This window comes from Bidens hawaiensis, unplaced genomic scaffold, assembly GCF_021521415.1.
Source record: "Bidens hawaiensis isolate Kalapana, Puna unplaced genomic scaffold, B.hawaiensis_p1.1 tig00014338_1, whole genome shotgun sequence".
Taxonomy (NCBI): domain Eukaryota; kingdom Viridiplantae; phylum Streptophyta; class Magnoliopsida; order Asterales; family Asteraceae; genus Bidens; species Bidens hawaiensis.
The window spans coordinates 82,321-108,372 of NW_027492236.1; the positions used below are offsets into that span (position 1 = coordinate 82,321).

Consider the following 26,052-nt stretch of genomic DNA (forward strand, 5'->3'; position numbering starts at 1 on the left):
ATGAAGCCCCACCGTCCTTCGCACCTCTAAATATCAACAACTCTCCAACAGGATCCATTTCTAGCCCAAGTAAGTCATTACTTCTCCTTTTTGGATCTCGAATAATTTTACAAATTTAACGAAAATTAGGGTTAGATATTGCTATGTTCATAGTTTCCATCCTTGTCTATACGTAACAGATTGTATATGTAATTTTTTGGGTATCACATTTAGTGTAAAGATGATAGATTTTAGGCATTTTTTGTATCACACACAAGGTATTTGATAAAATGTCTTATAACAGTCTTGTCATGCTTCAGATTTGTTGATGTAATCAAGGATATGAATGAAGGTGATTATGAAAACAAAGAAAAATTTGGAAATGAACCTGATAGAGTTAAAAGAAAAGAGTTTCAAGTGGAGAAACAGAACCCTCAACATTGGAAGATCTAGTTAAATTATATATTGAAATGGTTAATTTCATTGTAAAAATGTAGATGAAGGCAGATTCAGAGTGTTTGGTGGAGATTCGCAAAGTTGTTGGGTGAAAATATGTCGGGTGGAGGAAAATGTTGATTTTGGGATGACGGTGGTGGGCGGCGACTTGCGGTGGTGGTGGTAGAGGTGGAGGTGATGGAAATTGAGGGATGCAAACTGAATGTTTCAGAACTATCAAATGGGCATGATAGTCATTTCAGTTTTCCGTTGGGCAGATGTTAGCAGGAGGAACTTAAAATTATACCCATTTTGAACCACGGGGATGCTAACGTATCATTTTGACTTTTAGGGGTACAGAGTGCTCCCGCCGATAAACTACATGGACACAAGTAGGTATTGTCTAATATGGTTGAGTTATTCTACAAATGGTAACAAAAATGAGTACAATGGGAAGCCATAATTGATTGTCATGTGTTAAGTAGGGACCAAAGGAGGAAGAACATAAAGGGAAAAACACATATTTTCTCTATTCACATGCAAGGAATATATCAATTCCCCCATTATTTTAAAGCATCTATAACTTTTTCGTTCGACATTTTTTTTAAATTACCAAAATAACAGGCGTTTTTCTATCATTAGTATGAGTGTGACTTTGTTTTATAAAAATTTACATTATTGTGTCTTTCTGCATGCCATTGTGTCTTATGTTCATCAATATGTCTCTCTATTTATGATTGTGTCTTTATGTTTATAATTGTGTTTTTTTAAAGTAATGGAATCTAAAAATTTTAATAGTGAAATAACAGTGTTGTGTAATTCTAATATGTAATATAATTAAAAAATAACAACTATATCTACTACATAAAACACAACAATTAATGCATATTACACAATAACATAAAATGTAAAACAAAATTGTGAATACGTATTACACAATGATCTGAAATGTAAAACATAATGGTAAATACGTAATACACAATGACCTGAATATAATACACAATGAACGTAATACACAATGGCTAAAACAAAATGATGAGTATAAAGACACAATAACGAACAAGAGACAAAATGATAAGCATAAAACACAATAGTGAACAAAAGACACAATAACGTACTTTTTGTTTTAAATTTTATCTTTAATATGTGTACCGATTGAAAAACACGATGATCATAACCTATAACACAATATAGAAAACTCAATTAAAAAAACACAATGACAAACCAATAATATAATATATAAAAACTCATTAATTTTGTTTTTTTACAACAATATGGTATTCATATTAAGGATAAAAAAAACTTTTATTATTATGGTGAATTTTTAAAAAAGAAAATTGTCGTATGAAAAAGTTATAGACGTTTTAAAATGATGATGGAATTGACATATTGCTTGAATGTAGAGATAGATATTCAACAAATATGAAGTATTCTATATATATATATATATATATATATATATATATATATATATATCCTTTATATCAACTTTTTATTCTCAAATTAATCACAAACATTCAAATCTAATATAAATGGAATAGATTACTTTTAACGCTTCTTATTTTTTTATTTACTTTGTATTTTAACCTAACCATTTTCTTATATTACCATTTATTAGTTAACATTCATCTAATTAGTTAAATAGTTTGTGAGTATGCAGTGACTATGCACACCTCAAAACGCAAGTAAAAAGAGATTTTCAAAACTCACCAAATTTAGATATGACTAAGAGAATACCCATCATATCCCTCAAATTTATATGAGAGGAGTTTGTAAATTATAGAGTGTTGTTTTGAGTGTTTGTGAGTGTAAATTATAGGGTGGAGAGAAAAAACTGTAATGATAAAAATATTTAAAAAAATATATTATTTAATTAAATAGAATAGAAAATGTAATGTTTTTAGTGTAATTATAAAAACGGGGATAGGGGATAAGTTGGGAATGCTCTAAAAGAATAACTTAGAAAACATTTTTTTTTCTCAAGTTCAAAACTTCTTTACCAATCTACCTATTCAAATAAAAGAAAATAATTGTGACACGTGTCATCAAAATGTTTCATCTAATAATTTTTTTCCCACCAAAACTCCTTCACTTTTATATCTTATAAATTAAGATATTAAATTATAATTAACTAGATTTTATCCCCCGTATTACGGGGGTTGTTTTACATTTTCGTTTTCAATATTTATATATGTCTATTTGGATTTTAATTTTATTTATTGTAAGAAAGTTAATAATTAATATACTTGAGATTTGATGATGAAATAGTTTCACAAATAAGTGATATATTATAATCCGGTTTAAAAGATACATGGGTTTGGCGATACTCATTACCCGTTTATTTTCTTTATTATAAAATTGTTTCTTAATTATAAAAAATATCTTTTTTTCAAATAAAATAGGATATTAATTTTTAGTATATCCCTGGTTTATAGGATTTTAATATCAAATATTTTATGAGATTAACTTTTAATATAATGAGATGCTATAACCCGTTTAAGAGCTATCTGGGTTTGGTGAGACATTTACCCGTGAATTCGGGTCAAAAGCGTGAGCAGCCTTCATTTACAAATAAAGCAATCTGACGGCTTGAGAGAATGGTTGTTTTACATTTTTCTTTTTTAATATTTATTTTTGGGATTTTAATTTTATTTGTTGTAAGAAAGTTAATAATATACTTAGGGTTCGATGATGAAAGAGTTTCATAAATAAATGATATGTTATAACTCGTTTAAAAGCTATCTGGATTTAGTGACACATGACCCGCTTATGTTTTTTACTATAAAATCGTTTATTAATTATAAATAACATCTTTTTCTTTTTAAATTGGATATTAAATTTTAGTATATCCCTATTTTATAAGATTTTCACATCAAATAATTGGTAAGATTAATTTTTAATTTAATGAGATGTTATAACCCGTTTAAGAGCTATCTGGTTTTGGTAAGACCCATACCCATGAATTTGGGTTAAATCAATGAGAGGCCTCCATTTAAAAATTAAGCAATCTGATGGTTTCAATAAAAGGGGGGAGCGACCACATCGCGACACGTAGGATTTTAAAGTTTTGGTTTATATATATTATAGATAGATATATATTTTCTATATATAAGTTAGATAAATCTTATATTTAAGTTCAAAATTCAGTTAGAAAAGTCAACCTAAATTTCTATATCATCTCCAAATTTAAGTTGTTTTTATTTTATATAAAATCAAATTTATTTAACTAATATAATTTATGTCAGTAAACAAAAAGATTAGTTTGTTAATAACATATACAATAATCATATTATAATAGTAAAACAAATGAAAACATTATATTAAAAAATATTAGATTTAAATAGTTTCATTTTGGGTTTTTATAGTGTTTCTTGGAGTTTAACAATATTTGTTTGATTTTATTTTCATTACTTTGATTTTGAATATGTTTTGACAAGTTTGCTTATTATTTGATTAATATGATTATTAGGGATTTTTTTAATTGATTCGTACTTAATTCTCATCTTGAATGAGTTTTTATCTTAAATGAATGGTTTTATTGTTGTTTTCATGTTGTGAAGTTTGGTAGAATAAGCTAAGCTACATAGTTAATTAAAAGGAAACAAGTCAAAAATAATTCAAAATATGTATTTAAGTGTACAAATACCTTTTAATGTTTTCTATGGAAAAAAAAATATTACTTTGTAGTGTTATAGGTTATATATTTAGCACATTATTTGCGGACACTATGTTATTTTTAAAATTTATTTGGTAGGTTCCACTAATTTTGATTTCAATGACGTAGTTGGTATTTAGTTTTAAATTTTCAGTAATAAGAATAAGAAATATATATGTCATATATTTTTTTGCATACATTATATACTTATTGATTAACTTTATTTGTAATTTTTTTTTAACATATTTGATTGTTTTCCCAATTTTATATAATTTACTATAAAACGATTACAATAAAGTGGCAGGCAAACGGGCAACAAGTTGCGCCGCAACCCCCTTTTGAACAGCAAAGCCAATCCTGCTAAAAACGAAGCTTTGGGACCTAGAAGCTGAAGAGGTTCCGTGTACGACGCGCTGAACCCTACTCAAAAATTTCACAGCCTCTGGAGCCAGAAAACCAAATGTATCAATGGCAAATGGTAGAAAGACATGTTGATTATCTAAACAAGCTTTCTCGTGTTTAACAACTTTGCCCGATTCAGCCTTCAACGCAGCCTGACCCACAACAAACCCACGGTCCCTGAGCCCAACAAGAGGAGACACTCCTGTAAGATCCACACATGCGTGTTTCCCCCCTGTCCACCCGAATTTGTAAATACACGGGGTTTAAAACTAGTAGAACTATAAATTTGTAAATTTATTATTTAGATCATCCCGTATAATACACGGGGTTTAAAACTAGTAGAACTATAAAAGAATAAACAGTAAACAAACGAAAATAAATTATAAATATAAAATTAAACAAATCAAATATAAAGCAACCCAAAGAAAAGAGGCGGTTATGTTCATCATAAAACAAAGCAGGCGCCGCTGCTCTGGTTCCGCCGGGTATACAATACAGACAGAACATGAAAGAATTAATTGTATGATTTAATTTAACAAATATGTGAAATCAGCAATAATCCATTGTCGTCCAGCGGTAAGGATATCTGGCTTTCACCCAGGAGACCCGGGTTCGATTCGTGGCAATGGAATCTACTATTTTTCATAACCTGGTTTTTAAGGACTGCATTTTTTATTTTTAAAAATTTCCAACCTTACTGGTATGCTTAATCATCTTATCACATAAATGTAAAATCTTATTTTAAAAAAACCAACAAAAGATATACTGTTACTAAATAAAGAGGCACAGGCACAAAACAGTAAAAATTGCAAAATAAATACAACGTACTTTATCTAATTGAAACAGTATTCAAATAATCCTTTTATATTAAACATATACTTTTCTTATTTATGAGAAAGATTATTCTATTTTGAAACAAATAGATTCAAAACCGAAAATTAAAACAATCTGAGCCAAATCCAAATATTGGACAATTATATTATTTTGATAATCCTCAAATGATCAACACAAAACAGACTTCCATCACCAAACCTTATTCCTATTAACCTTTTGGTTACAAAAATAAAAACAAAGAGGGTGACCGAAAACATACACCGAAACAACTAAGAACCATGAAAGATCATAGTTATTTACATGAAGACGACACCAACCCTGTTAGGAACTAACCTATGACTAGAAGACCAATCGCTATAGATAGTGTCTTCTTTCGCTCAAAACCTTCTCAAACATGTGCACGCTTGTACACGCTTGGGTTGTCTGTGGATATAGTTGAAAAGACCAAATTAAAGAAGCCGCCTTGTGAAGTTTCTAGTTGTACGATGGTAGGTTCGGACTAGTAGCCCAACGCCAATCCCAACCCCGAGGCAGACGCTTAAACCAATCCCCACACCCACTCTCACACCAGCATTGAACCATGATAATTCCTCATCTTCATTTTCGACATATTCCATCCTAGGGTATAGATGATTGTGCTCTGGTTCCGGCTTGTAGATAGGGTAATCTCGGTCCTTCAAGGTCATCACAAAAAAAATATATTATGTCATTATGAAAAATGTAACCATCATTTGATTCAACGCAATAAAAAATAGTCAATGTGTATGCATATAATTCATTAGTTAAATATTTTTTAAATTTTTGTTAGAACGACGAGTCTACAGTGTTTGGTGGTCGGAGGTCGGCTAGTGGTCGACCCCGGTTTGTAATCCCCAGAGATTTTCTCCCAAAGGGCATAACACTTGGTTCCCGGTCCTCCTCACGTTCTTGGAGGAATCTTCTCCACTGATGTCACTTAACACCAGTTGCACCGCCAGAGTTAAAACCCTCCAGTGTTACGCAAACAAGATAAAACCCACGTTTTATCTTCATTGCCATACTTCATTACCATAACCAACTAGACTATAACCAACTAGACTAGTTATCATGGTTTTTAATTTTCAAAAACTTTTAACAGCTCAATGTATCCTTCAAAACAACCATTAACACTTCAAAACAACTATTTAAGAACTTTTGGTCATCATTCTAAATCTGGTAACTTATTTATGTCTTATAATGCATTAACTTTGATTATATATTTATATTAAACGTTAACTGCATGTTGATAAGGCGTTTTCTTTTCAAATTATAATGATGATTCGAGTTCTAAAAAGTGTAATTTAATGTGTGACAAATCGTTCTGATAAAAGAAAGTAACCGCTAGACTTTCTCTTTACCACTTATTTGATTTAATGCACCATATGTAATATGTTATTGCCCTAAGACAATAATTTCTTTTAACTTTTGTCGTATATGGAACTTGAGTTCCATACCTCTCAAATCCGTAACCTAAAGAGTTTAAAGGTTTTTGTCAGAGCCGGCCCTTGGGGGTGGCAGAGTGGTCGACGGCTACAGACCCGACAGCTCGTTAGGCCTGAATTTTTTTTATTGAAAATAAACAGCTCGCTAGGCCTGAATTTTTTTTATTGAAAAAAATTGTAAGTATTTTTATTAAAAGCAATATTTATATATAATATTCAAACACAATTGCATAACCACCAGCTTGGTCTACTGGCAAATGGGTATTACTCACAACCAAGAGGTTGTGGGTTTTATTCTCACCTGAGACATGTTTAAATTATTTTATACAAAAGTTTTTACACAACCAAATTATAACCAAGTAAACCCATATAAAAAACTAAACTGTTTAAACCCAACAAAATACTCTTTTTATTTAAGACCCAAAAAAAATTTATATTCAGCCCCAAATTTTTTTTTTTGCTATCTTGGAGCTGGACTTGGTTTTTGTCATTGTTAATGACCACCAACCACTAGTTACATAAGTATATTATTAGTTTTTTCACATCCTATTTACGACTTCTACAAAATGAAGAAGATGCATGTATTATTGAAGCGTGGTGAGTCACTTTGGAAACAGGTGCCAGCAGCCAGCTGTTCTGGCCCTGACCCTCATCAAGATAAGGTTACAGAACATAGTTAAATGTGAAGCACTTGTCTTTACTCCCAAAAGGGCAAAACAATTTTTCATGGGACAAAAGTACCATTTTCTTTGTGGGCCCCAACCTCGTACCCTAGAAAACCAGCATAACATATACTCGCGTGACATTTTCTAGGCCACAAAAGATGAACGAAGCCCACAACGGGGCATGACCATAGACATTTTTCACCACCTTTAAAATCATAGTTATACGCAAATACTAAAGTGCTATTTGTTTTTTTTCAAATGTAAAATGGATGTAGTCTACAGATCACGTCTGCAGACATCTATAGAAAAAGATGTGGACTAAATCTCTGTAGTTTGCAAAATGAAGACTGTTTTTTTAACGTCTGTAGACTGCTCCTACAACTATTACAATAATCGGTGGTGGTGTACGAACTGTGGTAGTGGATGGTGGTGGTGCTGGACGGTGATAGTGGTAGTGGACGATGGTGGACGGTGGTGGTGGTCGATGATGGTGGTGGTAGTGGACGGTGGCGGTGATGGACGGTGGTAGTGGTTGTGGGCGGTGGTGGTGGCGGACGATGGGTGGTGGGTGGTGGTGGACTGGTGGTGGTGAACGGTGGGTGGTGTGGTGGTGAACAGTGATGTTTGTAGGTTGTGAAGAAGTTTGAAGAATTAAGTTGGCTATTAACTTATTTTTCAAGACTATTAAAACATTTTTCAGATTTAAAAACAAACAAACTGTCTTTAGAGGCTCATATCTGCATCCACAAACATAAGTCCATTACAGACTTTTTAAGCAAAAACAAATATAACCTAAAATTTATTAATTTACACGCTTATTTAGGAAGTTTAATTTCAAGTCTTCTACTCGTGATTCTAAATTCCTAAGATTTAACAATACCCATCAAAAATAGAATTTCCGTTTAAAAAGAGCATGTAGCAATTTTGTTCATTTAGAACTTTACCGACTTTCTTTTAAAGACTTCTTATCACTTATTTATGTTTTCGCTCTAATTTAAAATGTGACGGTTTTAACTCGTTTATCAATTGTTAAACCTTGATAAAGGTATAAAAATGGCCCAACATGTTATCAAAACACTTCAAACATCCTAAACCATACTCATAAAATGAAACATTACCCAAAATAATCAAAATACAACAAGCACATACCTTCAAAACAATGCTAGAAGATGAACCTTCTCCATTCGCCATTGTTTCATTTTCGGGTATCGCTTCAAGAACTCCTTTCTTCGCTTGCTTCTTTCTACAACTAAGTTGTAACGTGTTTGTCAATATTATCGGGTCACCCGCAAAACTACCAGCAGAACAAACCTCAATCGAAGGCAAATCCATCTCAAGCCCCATATTATGCTTCCCTTTTAAAAACCCGTTACCAACTACCATATCCGTCTCACATTCCATTCTCCATTTCGAAACATACCCGTTTGAACATTCACCATGAACTCCATTACTATGACACAAATCAAACGTGCCCGAAACTAAAAGAACATCGTTGTCAAAAACCTCAAACTTCACACTCCCCGTTGTCCTAAGACTATCGGTTGTAACAAACGTAACTTCCTCGGACTTTTTGTCTATTCGGTCTCGTCTTAAAAGCGTTGTTACGCCATCTGAGTATATGCTAGTTCTAGCACCGTTCACTTCTAGTAACGTGTCACGGTTAAGTGGCACATGGTTAAGTGTGAGATACTCGGGGATTGATTCATTGCTGATGTCACATTTGCTAATCCTAATGTAGAAAACTCTTAAATCGAGCCAAGCTAGAGATGACTTCGGGTAGGGTTGGTATCTTGGTCCGTTGTACCCGTTTTCTAAACGGGTCGGAGTCTCCATGGTCTTGTGATTGTCTAAAAGATGAAGCCCCATTCTTGAGAGCCTGATGTTGCCATTACTTGATGCGAGTTTCGTAAGCCCGTGTTAAGATCATCTAGAAAGCCTGATTTATGCTAATCAAAACATAAACTTTTGTTTGATCATTTGATTGATGATGTAAAAGATTTGAAACCCATGAAGAAAAGGGTGAATGAAATGAATCTTGAAGCAAGTTATATGATATTGTTAATGTTAAGAAAGGAGTGAAGATGTATGTATAGGAGTTTAGAAAGGAGGAGGAAGGCTAAAACAAGGAGCAAGAAAAGAAGACAAAACTTGAAGAGATAGGAATAGGTATGGGAGGCATTTAATATATATATTGTTCTAAAAGGGTACAAGCTGACATTTTTTACGTGTCATGTTCATGATGTCCTTGGCTTGATATGTCGAACACGGAAATCTTACATGAATTTAAGAATCGTTGCAAACATATGAACCCAAACACAACAAGTGTATTCGCGTATTGACACAAACACGACAAAAATTTTTACATATATTTATTATTACTTTTTATTAACACGGTTATATATAACTATATCAGTTTATTTTTAAACTTTTAGTTTTGGCATACCCGATAGATTAAGTTATTACATGAACACTATTTTAAAACTCAAAAATAAATGGGTTAAACAAATCAACCCAAAAATAGGTTGGCTGATACAATCACGACCTATTTAAAACTAAGCGTGTTCAAGATTCGACATGAAACTGACTCAGGCCCGCTTAAACAAAACTTAAACCTGCACATTGCACGTTAGGTTGGTGTCATTCATAACTCACGCCCCTAAGAGCATTCTCAACTCATCCCCTAAAATTATGTGAAGAGGGTTTGTAAATTATAGGGTGAAGTTTTGAGTGGTTGTGACTGTATGAGTGTAAATTATAGGGTGGAGAGAGAAAAGCTAGTGTTTTTTTTGTAAATTTCAGGAAACTTTGTTTGCTCATATTTATTTTTTTTAATATTTGTTAAATTTATTGTGAGTAGAGGAGAGAGAAAACTATAAGGCTATGCACTATGGGCGTGGAAGGAGGGGTAGAGGGGCGCGGTGAGCATGAAACACCGTAGAGGGGCGCGGAAGGGGGAAGGGTGGAGGGGATGATGGGCGCGGTGGTGGGGGGGGGGGGGTGAGGTGGGGGCCCACCACCAACGGTAATATAACCGTTTAAAAAAATTAAAATTAACATTTCTATATAAATTCAAACCTTTTTCTCAATTTTACTCAAACAACTTTTATATTCACACCAAATTTAACCATCTTCACAACATTCATCTTCACACCAAATTTAACCAACTTCACAACATTCATCTTCACACCGAATCATGAATCCTAACTCGAACTCGAACCCGAACACGGGCTCAAGCTCAACACCGAACCCAAACCCGAACCCGAATCAAAACCCGTGGGATCCGAGTTATATGTGGTGGTCTAGTTTGCTCGCAAATAACGTCGACCTTAGCAACCTGTTCTATGCAAACCAACAATGACCGACGATTCCTCCACCCATGCCACCGTTTACCCCCGATATGTTCTTTCGGGCGCCAATGCTGTATACATCCTCGCAAGTACCACAAACCCAAATACCTTAAACGCAAGTACCCAAAACGCAAGTACCCGAAACGCAAGTCCCGCATCCAAAAAGAGGTCATAAAAAAAAGAACCCGGGTGACTTTCGAACAACCTAAAAGGGCGAACGACAAATGTGGGACGCGGACGAGGTAATGGCGTTAGCCTTAGCGTGGATCGACTCTTCCGAAGACTCGATTCAAGGTACATTATAAAAATATTTATATGTTTTCCATGTTATATTTTTTTGTTTACTAATATTAAGCTTTTATATGTATCGAAGGTGACGGCAAACATTCGCCGGAGTTTTGGGTACAAATACGCACCAAGTTCTTTGCTTTAATGGGTCGAGGAGAGTATCGCGGGAATGACTCCGTCTACAACAAATGGAAGTCATTACGCACACAAATAACCGATTTCACAGCTGTTCACACCCGCGTGCAAAACAACAGAAAAAGCGGCATGGGCGATGCCGATGTGTTGGAGGCATGCTTAAAACAATACAAAGCCCTTTATAATAAATATTTTAGCATGTTGGATGTTTGGAGACAATGCATAAGCTCGCCAAAGTGGCATACGGTCCCGACATAATCACCACCGCGACCGTCCAAACGGTCAAAGACAACGTCTACTTCGGCCGATCAATCGCCGTCGCAGCCCATGTCCGATGGTCGTTGTCAAATTAATCTAAACGAGTTGGATCCGGAATTAATTTTTGACGAATCGGATGAGTTGCCACGATCGTTAGGAAGAGATAAAGCCAAGGCGGCGGCTAGAGGTGGAGGATCTTCGTCCAGAACCACATCCTCTAAGAGTTATGACACGAGCTCGCATTTTGAAAACTTGGAGCGGAGGCTAGCTGAGATTGCCAACATTAAAAAACAAAGACAGGAGGGCCTCATGAAGGTGCACGAAGAAAGGAGATGCTTGCGGAATACAAAGCGATCCACAAGGAGCGAACGAAACAAAAGGAACTCAAGCTCATCACAGAAGATCTATCGCATCTAGATCCTGTGTCGCGGGCGGTGATGGAAAAAAGAAGAGCAAAGATATTGGCCAAATATGCAAACGAGGACGACGACGAGCATTAGTTATATTTTTATTTGTAGGGTTTTTCTTTTTATTTGTATCGGTTTTTTTTATTTGTATGTTTTTTATTTTTATTTGTATTGGTTTTTTTGTTTTATAAAAAAATAAAATAAAAAAGGTTGGGCTTCGAAGCCCCCTCACCATAGAGGGACATTATGCCTTGGGGCTTCGATGCTCCCAGTGCCTACATGGCGCTGACGTGGCCCTGTGGAGGGGCTTCGAAGCCCCCCACCATAGCACGCAACCTAATGATAAAGGTATAAAAAGTATTATTTTATTGAATAGGAAAGAGAAATGTAGTGTTGTTTAGTATAATTATATAGGGGGGCGGGTTGAGAATGCTCTATTAGATATGTCCTTAGAGCATTCACATTCCTTCCACTATCTTCAAATATAAAATGGGACAATTTTGTAGAATAGTAACCAAGTTTTAAGTTTGTTTTAATTAGGTCACTCATATTTTATTTTGTCTCAATTAGGTCACTCAACTTTCAATTTTGTCTCAATTAGGTCACTCAACTTTCAATTTTAGCTCAATTAGGTCACTCAACTTTCACTAAATGTTCTAGTACTATCCATTTACCTTCATATTTACGTTCATAAATGACTAAAACTCATTAAAACTAACTTTTTTTTATCGGTAAATATATCACTTACAATAATATAGCAGTTGTCCCACTCGTTTTAGAACAAATATTGAAAGTTAAGTAACCTAATTGAGACAAACTGAAAGTTAAGTGACCTAATTGAGACAAAACAAAATAAGAGTGACTTAATTTGAACAAACCTGAAATTTTGTTACTATTCTATGGTGTTTTCTCATATAAAATTACATTAAAAATCACTATATTTTCTCTTTTCTTTCAATTAAATAATATTTTCTTTTATACATTTATGATTACCTTTTTTCTCTCATTCACTCACAACTACTTTTAAAAAAGGAATATTGGTTTTAAATAATCCCAACTATGCCATATTGGTAAATATCAGTCCCAATTTTACACTTGCCTACTGGCAGTCCCAACTATTGATATATTTGTTTTTAACGGGCCGCGACTAACGGATGACTAACTCCGTTAGTGATTTGCTTATGTGGCACGCCTAGTTGTCAAAAAATTGCTTATATGGCAGCTTATGTGGCTTAGTATAAGAATTTTATCTCTCTCTCTCTCTCTCTCTCTCTCTCCCCCCTGCAATTCACCCACCACCACCACCCGTCACTGAAACATTTCGGGTTTTTTTTATCGTATTCCGGCTATTTCGTTTTATCATTGTATGAACCTATTTCGGATCCTAATATTTAATAAAAACCTTACATTATGAGTTATCTAGTTTCTATATATTCACATCAAGCCCTTCATGTTTACTCATTATTTAAATCCTAATTATATCTTAAAATGTTCATAAAATGGCCAAAATACAAACATTAGGGACTAAAGTTGTCAACGGCTGAAACTTGACCTACCTGGACGCGGGGGTGCCGCGTAGTGGTGGTCCAAAAGCTGGCCACACAACGCTATGGTGCTGCTGCACAGTCAGTTCGCGTAGAATCTGAGTTCGTTTTTCGTTTATTAGCTCGTTTTGGCATAAAATCGGTTATTTTCGGCATGAATCGCAAGACTTAAGGGCCAAGACAACTTAATATAACCGAATTACATGTTATACTTCGTTTCTTATTCACCAAGATCAGATCTTTATGAAATATTCAGTGATTCTTTCATTAAAACATGATTTCTTGCTTAAACGGGCCAAAAAGCCCTTAATTAGTTCGTTTAGGTTTTTTTTTATATAAACTAACCTTAAACCCCTGCAACAAATCTTTACACAAACCCTAATTATCATCTTCCAGCCGTCACCCTCTCTGCTTCTCTCATATCTCTTCGATTTTTGGTGTTTCGTTGAAGAACCGTTCATTAAACGGTTGACTTTGCTTGTTTAACGACCTTTGACTCGATATATCTCATCATTCGTGCACATTTCGGGTAAGTTGCAAACTGAGGTTTCATTCCTAAACGTTCACTAGTCGATAATCTTCAATAAATTTCTGAGATTGAAGGGTATTGACTAGTCAATTGCTTTAAAACCCGATAAAGGGTAAAACAGTCAACAACTTTGACTTCTTATTTTCTCATGTTTCTGGTCGGATTCAACGTTCGGTCCATAAGACTTTTCTTCTCGAAATAAAAATTTTAAGGGTTCTGACCAAAACTCGACTCCCAACTCGAAGTTTGAATTCTGGTCAGACTCGACTCGTTTAAACGTTAAAATTGACATAACTTGAGTTCTACTCATCCGTTTGGATTGATTCCAGCGGTGTTAGGTTCTTTTTTACTTATACTTTCATACTGCTAAGTTTCAAGTCCTGTTGATTATCTTCGTTCGGCGCGTTAATCGGAAGACTCTTTATTTTATTTTTAATATCGTATTAGCTCGCTTGTTATTAAGGTGAGTTTTGTCATTCCCCCGTTTTCACATATTTTCAAACGTTTTGGGGGCGTATACGTATTTATAGTATTTCATATTATACATATCTCAATCATTAGCAAACGTTATATTGTGTGTGAATTGCTAGACATAAATGCTATTTGATTACTTGTTTAATTTGCGCATTCGGAGAGGTCCACCATATTCTCATTATAGTATGATCATACGACTGTCTAGTTATAACCGGCGCCCGATTCGCTTGGCAATGGTTCGCTTGACACTTTATTTGCTCATTGGTTTGGTTTATTTATCGCTTTATTTACGTTTTGCTATCTTTTCATATTATATATTATTGCAAAACTTGATGACTTGCTCACTCAACTTATTGTTGACAAAGCCTATTGTATTTTCTACGTATATACAGGTTATCGTTTAAACTAAAGACTTGGAGTTTTGGAATGCTAGATGAGACCATAGGCTTTATCAAGAAACAATTTATTTAAGTTTTAAGTTGAATTATTTCTTTGATTATCATGGATTATTGTTATGGATTATTTGGTTTATTTATGGATGTTATATTTGGTATTTAATAAATTAATTATTAGATATTGTCACCATTATTGTATGATAATTACCTCGAGCTATGAGCAATCATGCTCACGCCCCCGCATTTCCGTCTTAGGTTGGGGTGTGACAGTCACCACCAAACCCTAGTCCTTTTCAGAAACTCGATTGCTTCTTTTCTTCATAAGTATCCTGGTGCGTTGCTTTTGTTTTGTTCCGCTGACCAAACCCCAAATTTCTCCGATACACCACCGAAACGTCAAGAGTTACAATTCCATGTTTATTGTTTCAAAAACATAACTCAAACATGAGTTATAAATCTAACCAGGCAACCACCTTATCCCCAGCATTCATCAATTCAAGTTTCAAATATCCATTAAATGCATCTAAAGTTTACTGATTCAAGTTTCAAAGGCTTACTGATTCAAGAAAATCAAAGGTTGCAGAGTGCATAACAAAAGTTGCGGGTGGCGGCGGCGGTGGTAGAGGGTGGGACGAAGGTTGCAAGTGACGGCGACGGGCGGCAGAGGTGGTTAACGAAGGTTGCAGGTGCTGGCGTAGAATAAAGCTTGAAGGAGAGGCGGTTGTAGCATGGAAGATCTATTGTAGCGGCGGTGGTGGCGGAAAGTCTGGTGTGGCGGCGGTGGCTGGTGGTGGAAGTGGGTGGCCGTGAAGTGAAAAAGGTAGAGGAGCTGCATATTATGGAGGAAAGAAGATGATGGATTATTGAGATCTAGGGTGCTACTCTTGCTTATGTTGTTGGGGGTTGCCACCTAAGCTGCCACAAAGCAATTTTTTGACAACTAGGCATGCCACATCAGCAAATCACTAACGGAGTTAGTCATCCGTTAGTCATGACCCGTTAAAAACAAATACACTAATAGTTAATGTCAGCAGACAAGTGTAAAGTTAGGACTGATATTTACCAATAGGGAATAGTTGGGATTATTTAAAACCAATATTCCTTTAAAAAATTAAAAAAACTATCTTGTGATACATGAACTTTTCAAATATATAAAAAAAAATCACTCTCTCCTTTACTTACAACACTCTGAACCACTCTCTCACTTATAAAAACCCTGTCACATAATTTAATAGGCAGAATATGAATGTCATTAGAAGATGTTTGACAGGTATGTTCTTAGTTTGGTGTCATTCAAAAACTCACACCCCCAATATCTTATTTCACTTGGTAACAAACTCTAGTTATCAATTATGTATTTATATTATGTATTAAAAAAAACAGTTTTGAAAGTGTATACCTATTTCATATGACACCTATTATATATTAACAGTTTTGAAAGTGTATACATATTATATATTAGCAAACTCTGTTGTATCCATAAATTCCATTTAGTTAAATGATACCCCACGCATCTGTTTTCATATGTACAGCACAACTTTTATTTAGCTACACAATTAACTTTCTGTTGTGTATATAAATTAATTAACCGAAGTCTTACAACATCACTTTTTGGTGTGTATTGCATCATACAACTTTATTTACTTACACAATTAACCATATCACTTTTTATAATATGATAAGACTTAAGTTTCATTAATTATATAATTAACTCCTCAACTTTTTAATATGATAATTCTCAAGTTCCAATAAGTTGCACAAATAACCCCACAAGTTTTTAATAGGCTTATTGGATTTTAAGAATCCCTAATAAATGTTATTGACCAATAATAATCCCAACTGAACTTATTCCAACCGGTGGTCCCAAAATTTTAAAATCTACTCTCATTGGTCCTCTGTTAAAAAATAAAACTTAATGGCATTAAATTTTTGTTGAATTTTTAAACTATTTTTTTTTGGCATTTTGATCGAAGGAGGATACGAGTTGATTGATGTCAAACTTAACTCGAAACAGTACTCCAACCGGCTTGATTTTTGTTAATTGGAAGTTCAAGCACCCGAATTGAAGCACTAATCAAGCCGTTTGGAGCGTTGTTTCGAGTTAAGGTTTACATCTATCGACTCGTATCAACCGATTAAAAGACCTAAAATATCAATTTGAAATTCGAAAAAAAACTTAAACGTTGCTAAGTTTTTATTAACGAGGACCAATGTAAGTAGATTTTTAAAATTTGGGACCATCGGTGAGAATAAGCTCAGTTAAGATTATTATCCGTAAATATCTTTCTAATTACGTCTTTCTTAAGTTGGTTAGGTTCAGGCTCCACTTAAAATTTATGATTTTATGGTTATAGGGAGGTGATTCTCATTTCTCATACATATAAATGGTTGCATACATGTAACTGGCTACTAATGTATACATGGCGTGTACGGCGTATGTTACAATTTCCTAGTTTTAAAATAACCTCCTAAAATCTAAAAAGCAGAGGGTACACGAGTCGAGCAAATATACAACTGACACAGGCAGAGTTAGGGGGTGAAGAATCCATTAAAAATTGGAGGAAAATTAGAAATAAATAATCCCACTTTTTATGTATTGGCTAATAATAATTCCATCTTTAAAAATCACTACCAATGATCCCACATTTCAATTATTTTTGTCACAATGGTCCTTTGTTAAAAAATACTAAACGTCGTTAAGTTTTTCCTAGTTTCAAATCGATGTTTTAGGGCTTTTGATTGGAAGAAGGATACGAGTCGACCAATGTAAAACTTATCTCGAAACGATGATCCAAACGACGAAACAATGTTTCAATTCGGGTGCTTGAATTTCCAATTAACAAAAATCAAGCCATTTGAATCACCGTTTCGAAATAAGTTTTACATCAGTCAACTCATATCGTTCTTCCGATCAAAAGCCCTAAAACATCGGTTTGAAACTAGGGAAAAAACATAACGACGTTAATTATTTTTAACGGAGGACCAGTGAGACAAAAATAGTTAAAAGATGGGACTATTGCTAGTGATTTTTAAATGTTAGATTATTATCGGCCAATACACAAAAGATGGGATTATTTATTTCCAATTTTCCAAAATTGGTGGCTTTTTGGCTATCCTTGAATCATGTTCAAAAAATATCTACACAATAACAAATAGAGAAGCTGAGGGTTGCAGTAAACAACCATGCCCACCAAAAGGACCTTTGGATCACTTCAACAATCATCAAACATTTGGTTAAAGATTTAAACTTGATATTACTAAATAAAGTTTGATTATTATGATTCTGAAGAGGTTAAAATACAAACAAAAATAAACGTACCTTTCATGGTAAAGATTAAAAAAAAAAAAAAATCAATGAGCAGCAGCCATCAGTGGCAACAACAATTGATTAAGATATCTAAGCTGCAAATGAGATACATAAAAATAAAATAAAATAAAAGATTCATTTTCTACTCATAATTCATAAGAGAAATAATTTGACCAATCACAGGCAAAAAAACCAATAAATTGGATTTTAATAATTCAAATTATCACCGATTAATATTGGTAAATAATGATCCACATTAACGATGCTACCAATAACACTCTAACTTTCACTTTCGCTGTCATGACAATCACATATATTTTTCTAACATATAAGTAACTCCACATGCTCTAGCTTTTAGTTACGTTGTATCAAAACAATTTCCCACGTTTGATTGAAGTAAAAAAAACCAGTAAATTATTTATTATGGGCAAACCGAGTTATATTTCTGTTAAAGTTAGATTAGTATTAGCAACGAAATTAAAAGCTAATAGTGTGATTGGTCACATAACACATCAATTGTTGGTATTATTATTATCATCATCATCATCAGAACTTGAAAATATCGATCAATTGTAATCAGAACTTAAAAATATACAATAAAATTGGATTAATACATCTTTATAGTGAAAGAATCATATTCATACCCACAAGCATGCCAAAAGCCAGATCAAACAAAAGATCAGATTTTACATAGTAGATAGATCCACACCCAAAAAGTTGTAGTTATAATTATAAATCATGATCTTCATAAATCAAGAATTTAAAGGGCAAGAAAGAGTCCAAAACTGAGACACTCACATCCCTTGAAAACAGGCACAACTTTCAAGGATGATATCAGCACCCCAAAGTAAATGACAAATTACTACAAATTGTAAGGCTCCGTTACCGATAGCCCTACTTTCGTGTTGGATTTACTCATAAACACAGTTCTAAATATCAGAGTTAATTAAAACATTTACGCGGAATATAAAACTTTCATAAAACATTACAATATTTCATAACTTGTCTCAAAACGTCCTTTGTCTTTCACATTAAAACATTAAAATTAAGACATCGTAAGTCTTCAGATGCCAGACTCTTATTCTTCTGCCATGTGTCCCCCGCTCAAGCCAGCTGTCTCATCCTACTCACCTGCGTGCATACTAAAAGTCAGCTACGCTGAGTGAGTTCTAGTTAATCACATAATCATACAATACATTCTTTACATTTCATACTTAACCTCTTAACTTATCTTTCATACACACTTAAGTGCTTTTACTTTCATTGTTACCTTCATACTTTCTTTACATACATAATCATACGTTTTAAAGAGCCTTTCGCCCTATAACCTCACAGATATTATAAGGGTCTGGTCCCTAGTTTTCGAATATTAGAAGGGTTCGATTCCCTAACATCACAGATATTATGAGGGTCTGGTCCCTACCATCATAGATATTATAAGGGTCTGGTCCCTAGTTTTCGAATATTAGAAGAGTTCGATTCCCTAACATCACAGATATTATAAGGGTCTGGTCCCTACCATCACAGATATTATAAGGGTCTGGTCCCTAACATCACAGATATTATAAGGGTCTGGTCCCTAGTTTTCGAATATTAGTAGGGTTCGATTCCCTCTTCGTTACCACACATTATACCCCGAGTATTTTTAGAGCTCGGTACCCTTTTCGTAGCCATACAACCATACATCATACCTCGAGTATTATTAGGGCTCGGTACCCCTTTTCGTAACCATACAACCATACATCATTATTTCCTTCTTTTATTATCTCTATCATGTTCATACGCATAAGCATTCATATTATACTTACCTTATAAATAGCATTACAACCTGACAGTACGTGCAATATCCGAAGATCGTTCACGTACCATCAAGCAATCATTCTTACATAACACATATATCACATAGGGCATACACTTATCACTTAGGATAAATGTATTAACAACACATCGAGTATGCACACAGCCCCGAAAACATAACAAGGAATGGGGCTAGAAACTCACCTGAACACGGTTACGTTCTCCGTTGATCGTAATCCCTTTCTTCAGTTGTGCACGGCTGACTGTATAACAAGTATACATATCAATTTAACTATCACTACTTATAACATCTTTCTAGTCTTAATTACTACCCACAACTAGAGGTGCACAAACCGGTTTTTTTTAAAAAAACCGGTTCGGTTATTAACCGGACCGGTTTTTTTGGCCCGAAAAAAAACCGGTTCGGTTAATAACCGGTTTTTTTCTGTCAAAACCCTAACCGGTCTAACCGGTTAGGACCGGTTTAGAAACCGGTTAGAACCGGTTTTTTTTATTAACCGGTTTTTTTTATTAACCGGTTTTTTTTATCCTCAAGGGTTTGGATCGTCCTTTCAGACTGTCCATCGGTTGAAGATGATACGCCGTACCGATGTTCAACCTCGTCCCCATAGCTTCATGGAATTTCTTCCAGAACCTCGAAGTAAACCGTGTATCCCTATCAGACACGATTGATAACGGTACTCCATGCTTGGTTACAACTTCCTTGATGAACAAGCTTGCTAACGTTTCTGACGAGATGGCCTCTCGTATGGGCAGAAAGTGAGCACTCTTGGTCAAGCGGTCCACAATCACCCAGATGGTATCATGTTGCTTAGCTGTACGAGGTAGCTTAGTTATGAAGTCCATGGTGATGTGTTCCCATTTCCACTCAGGTATCTCTAGCGGTTGCATTTTCCCATAAGGCTTTTGGTGCTCGGCTTTGACTTGTAAGCAAGTTAAGCACTTGCTAACATAATCCACTACATCATTCTTCATTCCTGGCCACCAGTAATCACTCTTCAAGTCTTGGTACATCTTTGTAGCTCCAGGATGGATTGAGTACCTTGACTTATGAGCTTCATCTAAGATTCGACTTCTAAGATCACCATGGCGTGGGATCCACATACGGTCGAACCTAGTTTTAACTCCATGAGTGTTTTCCATCAACTCGTCTTGCTGGCCATAAATCCTTTCTTTCTTTACTAACCCTTCATCTACTAACACCTCTGACTGTACTTTGATGATTTCTTCAAAAAGACTCGGGTTCATGATCAACTTGTATGACTTCACTGTTGCAAGGACTTCCTCATTCTTACGACTTAACGCATCAGCGACCACGTTAGCTTTACCGGGGTAATACTTAATCTCACAGTCGTAATCCTTTATCAATTCTAACCATCTTCTCTGCCTCATGTTCAATTCTTTCTGCTCGAAGAAGTACTTTAAACTCTTATGATCTGTATAGATAGTGCACTTAGTACCGTACAGATAATGCCTCCATATCTTAAGAACATGCACTACAGCTGCTAACTCCAAATCATGCGTCGGATAAGTACTCTCATGGACCTTCAACTGTCTAGACGCGTAAGCTATCACCTTCCCTCGTTGCATTAACACACAACCTAACCCTTGATGCGAGGCATCAGCACAAACAACGAAATCCTCGTCACCATCGGGTAGAGCAAGGATTGGAGCTTGCGTGAGTCTCTTCTTTAATTCTTCAAAGGCTTCTTCTTGAAACTTTCCCCAACTGAATACTATCGACTTTTGGGTCATACCGGTCAGCGGTGCGGCTATCTTGGAGAAACCTTCGATGAATCTCCTATAGTAGCCAGCTAACCCTAGGAAGCTTCGTATATCAGTCGGATTCTGCGGAGTCTTCTAATTCGTTATCGCTTCAATCTTAGCTGGGTCTAGAGGTGGTCAAAAAAACCGGTCCGGGAACCGGTTTGCCGGTTTAAACCGGAAACCGGTTTTTAAGAAAACCGGTTTTTTAAAAACCGGTTTGACCGGTTTACAATCCGCCGGTTTGTATATCGGTTACACGTTTTAGAGCCAAAACCGGTTAACGAACCGGTTATAAAAAAACCGGTTTTTTTATAAACCGGTTTTTGACCGTTATAAAAAAACCGGTTAACCGGTTTTTTATAACCGGTTAACCGGTTAAAAACCGGTTTTTTTCCGTTGTATAACGGCTATATAGCCGGTTTTTTTTTGACCGTTTTTTTTTTTTTTTACCATTTTACCCCCACAAACATCTATATATAGTTTAGGTTGGGTATTGGTTAGATCACACTCGATTATACAACTCCAAACGCTCTAAACGTTTATTTCTTACGCGATTATTTTGTTATCTCACGTTCAATTATACCACATTACCACTCCATACGCTCTTATTTCGTAGTCGATTATCATGGCCTCCCAAAGTGCTGCTTCATCCGTCAACATGGGTGCCTCGAACACGGGAGAAACGGTCGTTCGGGTCATCCCCACGAAACGAAACCAAGATGTTTGGCAATATTTCGACCTATGCGAAATGTCTAACGGTAGCCAAAAAGCTCGATGCAAACATTGTTTGAAGTTTTATGGCAAAGATGCAAACTCCACTTTAAAAGCGCATGTACAAAGGCCCTTTTGCAAGGCCTTGAAGGACGAATCGAGAAGTAGTTCGCAGCCGGAGATGACGAATCAAGGAACGGTGTTTACGTACGACCTTGAAGCGGTACGTCAACAGTTTTCAAACTTTGTGATTCAACAAACACTTCCTTTCAACCACTTCGACAACCCTCAATTCACGGAGATGATGCAAAAGTATGTTCAACCACGCTACCAACACGTAAGTCGTTTGACCCTTAGAAGAGATTGTCTTAAAGCATGGAAAAACGCTAAATCCGAACTAATTTCATACTTTTCAAACTTACAAACTGGTGTAAACTTAACAACGGATGTGTGGTCGGTACCTAATGGTTCGCCCGACTCATACATTTGTGTGACGGCTCATTGGGTTGACCCCGAGTCGTGGCAAATGATGAAACGAACCGTTGCGTTTCAATTGTTTGATTACCCGCACACGGGTAGAAATATTTTTAAACTCTTGGATAAAGTCATTCGACAATACAAGATTGAACATAAAATCTTTTCAATTTCGTTTGATAACGCGTCCAACAATACGGCCGCGGTTGGCCATTTAAAATTAAAGTATAAACCTATTTGTGATGGAGCGTTTTTTCATAGCCGATGCATTGCACATATTATCAACTTGGCCGTGCAAGATGGGTTAAACGTGATCGAAACGCAAAGAAACAATTTTAAAAGAATGTTACGAGATGTTTTTAGCAACAATAAAACATTTTCAAGATACAAAAAATTTTGTGTAGAAGCTAATTGTCAATGGTTGGGGCCAAATTGGGATTGTCCAACAAGATGGAACTCGACTTGTGATATGTTTGAGAAAGCCATCCAACAAAAAGAATCATTAGTTGCGTTTCATCAAATTTTGTCAAGTAGGGGTAAATGTGCACCGTACGATCCTAGAAACTGGTTATTGATTGAGATCGTTACGGAGGTCCTTCAAATTTTTAAATCTTGCACAACTAGTTTATCCGGGGTTTACTATCCAACAAGCCCCATTGCTTTACCAAAAATTACTGTCATGTGCACAAAGTTGAGTGAACTTCATTGTAGGGGTGCACCTTATTTTGATATGGGTGTAAAAATGAAAGAAAAATTTAGAAAATATTTTCAAGAACTACCCGCTGTTTTGACATGTGCTGCTGCGTTAAACCCTTGCATCAATGTTGGTGGTGTTGAAGCTTTAATAGAAAAAATTTGTGATGAGCTAGAGTTAAACGACGATCAAAACCCCTATTATAACCAAACTTTAAAGAATGCTTTCAACACCACCTTGTCAAACATGTATGATGTTTACCTTACAAAATACGGGTCGTCTTCCCAAATTCATGACTCGTTAAGAGCTGTTGCCCAATCCCAATCCCAAACCGACCTTGAAATGGGGATGTACTACATGATTTGGGAAGACGCCGGTAAACGTCAAAAGGTAAACACCCCAAGCAGTGAACTTGGAAGGTATGGTGGTACCAACTTTGTGAAACACATGACTCCGGATGAATTTAGAAGTCTTGATTTGCTGGCTTGGTGGAGAGGTAAGGAGGATGAGTTTCCGATCCTCGCCGCCATGGCCAAAGATTTACTAACGGTCCAAGCTTCCACGGTAGCTTCGGAGTCTGCTTTTTCTGTTTCTGGCAGGGTTATATCGATTAGGAGGACTCGACTCACTCCACTAGCTGTAGAGATGTCGATTTGCTACAAGGATTACTTGGACTCTTTAGATAGGGCACAACATCAACGCTCACTCGAGGGGGAAATGGACTATAAGGCGGGCTTGTATGAAGACGAGGTCAATCAAGGACACACTCAACCAATGACCGATGAAGAAGCCGCGTACGACGATTACCTAAGGAATAGCTCGGGATCGGGTAGCGAAGAAAATTAGTTAAAGAAACAGCAAACATGGAGGCAAATAATGAGTAAGAAACAGCAAGTTGTTAATGTAATCGTGTCTAAGCATTCTTTAATGTTTGTATTTTTGAGTTACGAATATGCGATAACGATTTAATGTTTGTATTTTTAATGTAAAAGCTATAAATGAAAGTTATGTGTTTTTAATCTTCCAAGCAAAGAACCCTAACAACGAAAGCAAAGAATGGAGTCAGTCCGTTTTGCCTTGTAGTTACCGGTTTGTTTATACTGTGAAAAAATAATGGTTATTTAAAAAAAAAAAAAAAAAAAAAAAAACCGGTTAACCGGTTAGACCGGTTATTAAAAAACCGGTTAATAAAAAACCCGGTTCTAACCGGTTTCTAAACCGGTCCTAACCGGTTAGTCCGGTTAGGGTTTTCAGATACAAAAACCAGTTATTAACCGGTCCGGTTATTAACCGAACCGGTTTTTTTCCGGGCAAAAAAAAACCGATTTGTGCACCTCTAGCTGGGTCCACGGTAATCCCCTCCGGATTAACCACATGACCTAAAAATTGCACTTCTCTTAACCAGAACGCGCATTTCGAAAACTTGGCGTACAACTTCTCTTTCTTCAGAACTTCCAATACCTCTCTCAGATGCTCGGCATGGTCAGACTCACTCTTTGAATAAATCAATATATCGTCAATGAAGACGATAACCGACTTATCCAACATCGGCCGACACACCCTATTCATCATGTCCATAAATGCTGCAGGAGCATTTGTTAGACCGAATGACATTACGAGGAACTCGTAGTGTCCATACCGCGTTCGAAACGCTGTCTTAGGGATGTCTGCCTCCTTCACCTTCAGCTGATGGTAGCCTGATCTGAGATCTATTCGTGAGAACCAACTTGAACCTTGAAGTTGGTCAAACAGATCATCAATCCTTGGCAACGGATATCTATTCTTTACCGTAAGCTTATTCAACTCACGATAGTCTATGCACATTCTCATACTTCCATCCTTCTTTTTCACGAACAACACTGGTGCGCCCCACGGGGAAACACTTGGTCTTATGAAACCTTTGTCGAGGAGTTCTTGCAGTTGTGACATCAATTCTTTCATCTCGGACGGTGCTAGACGGTAAGGCGCTTTCGCGACAGGTTGGGCTCCTGGTATTAAATCTATCTGAAATTCTATCTCTCGCTCCGGCGGCAACCCCGGAAGATCCTCAGGGAATACTTCTGGGTAGTCGCGCACAATAGGAACATCTTTCATCTCTTTCGTCTCGGCCGTAGCGTTGACGACATACTCCAGGTAGGCACAACACCCTCGCCTTAGCAAACCCTCGGCTTTCATCATCGAAATGACATTAAGCCCAGAACTTTCCTTATCACCATAAACCGTCACCGCACTACCATCCAATGACTTTAACCTTATCATCCTACTTTTACATACTATCTGAGCCTCAAACTCAGACAACCAATCCATACCCAAAACCACATCGAACCCTCCCAAGGTCATAACGTACAGGGTAACCGGGAACTCATGTCCCTCCAGTTCTATCCTACAGTCCTTAACCATTTTCATTATTTTAACCGAAGTGTCACTAGCGGTTTCTACTATAAGAGTCTCAGACACTCGGCAACATTTCATTT

The 26,052-nt window shown here is 35.9% G+C and overlaps 1 protein-coding gene across 1 annotated transcript; it reads right to left on the reverse strand.

Annotated features, from left to right (window-relative positions):
* Window positions 1-5,385: 5,385 nt before the first annotated feature.
* On the reverse strand, window positions 5,386-9,369 carry LOC143546417 (uncharacterized protein At1g01500-like). The gene is made up of 2 exons (XM_077038089.1): window positions 8,580-9,369; window positions 5,386-5,979 (listed from the first exon to the last, which is right to left on the reverse strand). The coding sequence occupies exons 1-2, from the start codon at window positions 9,294-9,296 to the stop codon at window positions 5,755-5,757; spliced, it is 942 nt and encodes a 313-aa protein (XP_076894204.1). The 5' UTR covers window positions 9,297-9,369; the 3' UTR covers window positions 5,386-5,754.
* Between the last annotated feature and the right edge of the window lie 16,683 nt (window positions 9,370-26,052).

Excerpts from the sequence above, each read along its gene's own strand:
- LOC143546417 (XM_077038089.1), bottom strand. The coding sequence starts at position 9,296 with ATGGGGCTTCATCTTTTAGACAATCACAAGACCATGGAGACTCCGACC. Across the intron at positions 5,980-8,579 it reads CTTCTAGCATTGTTTTGAAG|GACCGAGATTACCCTATCTA; the intron begins GTATGTGCTTGT and ends ATGACCTTGAAG.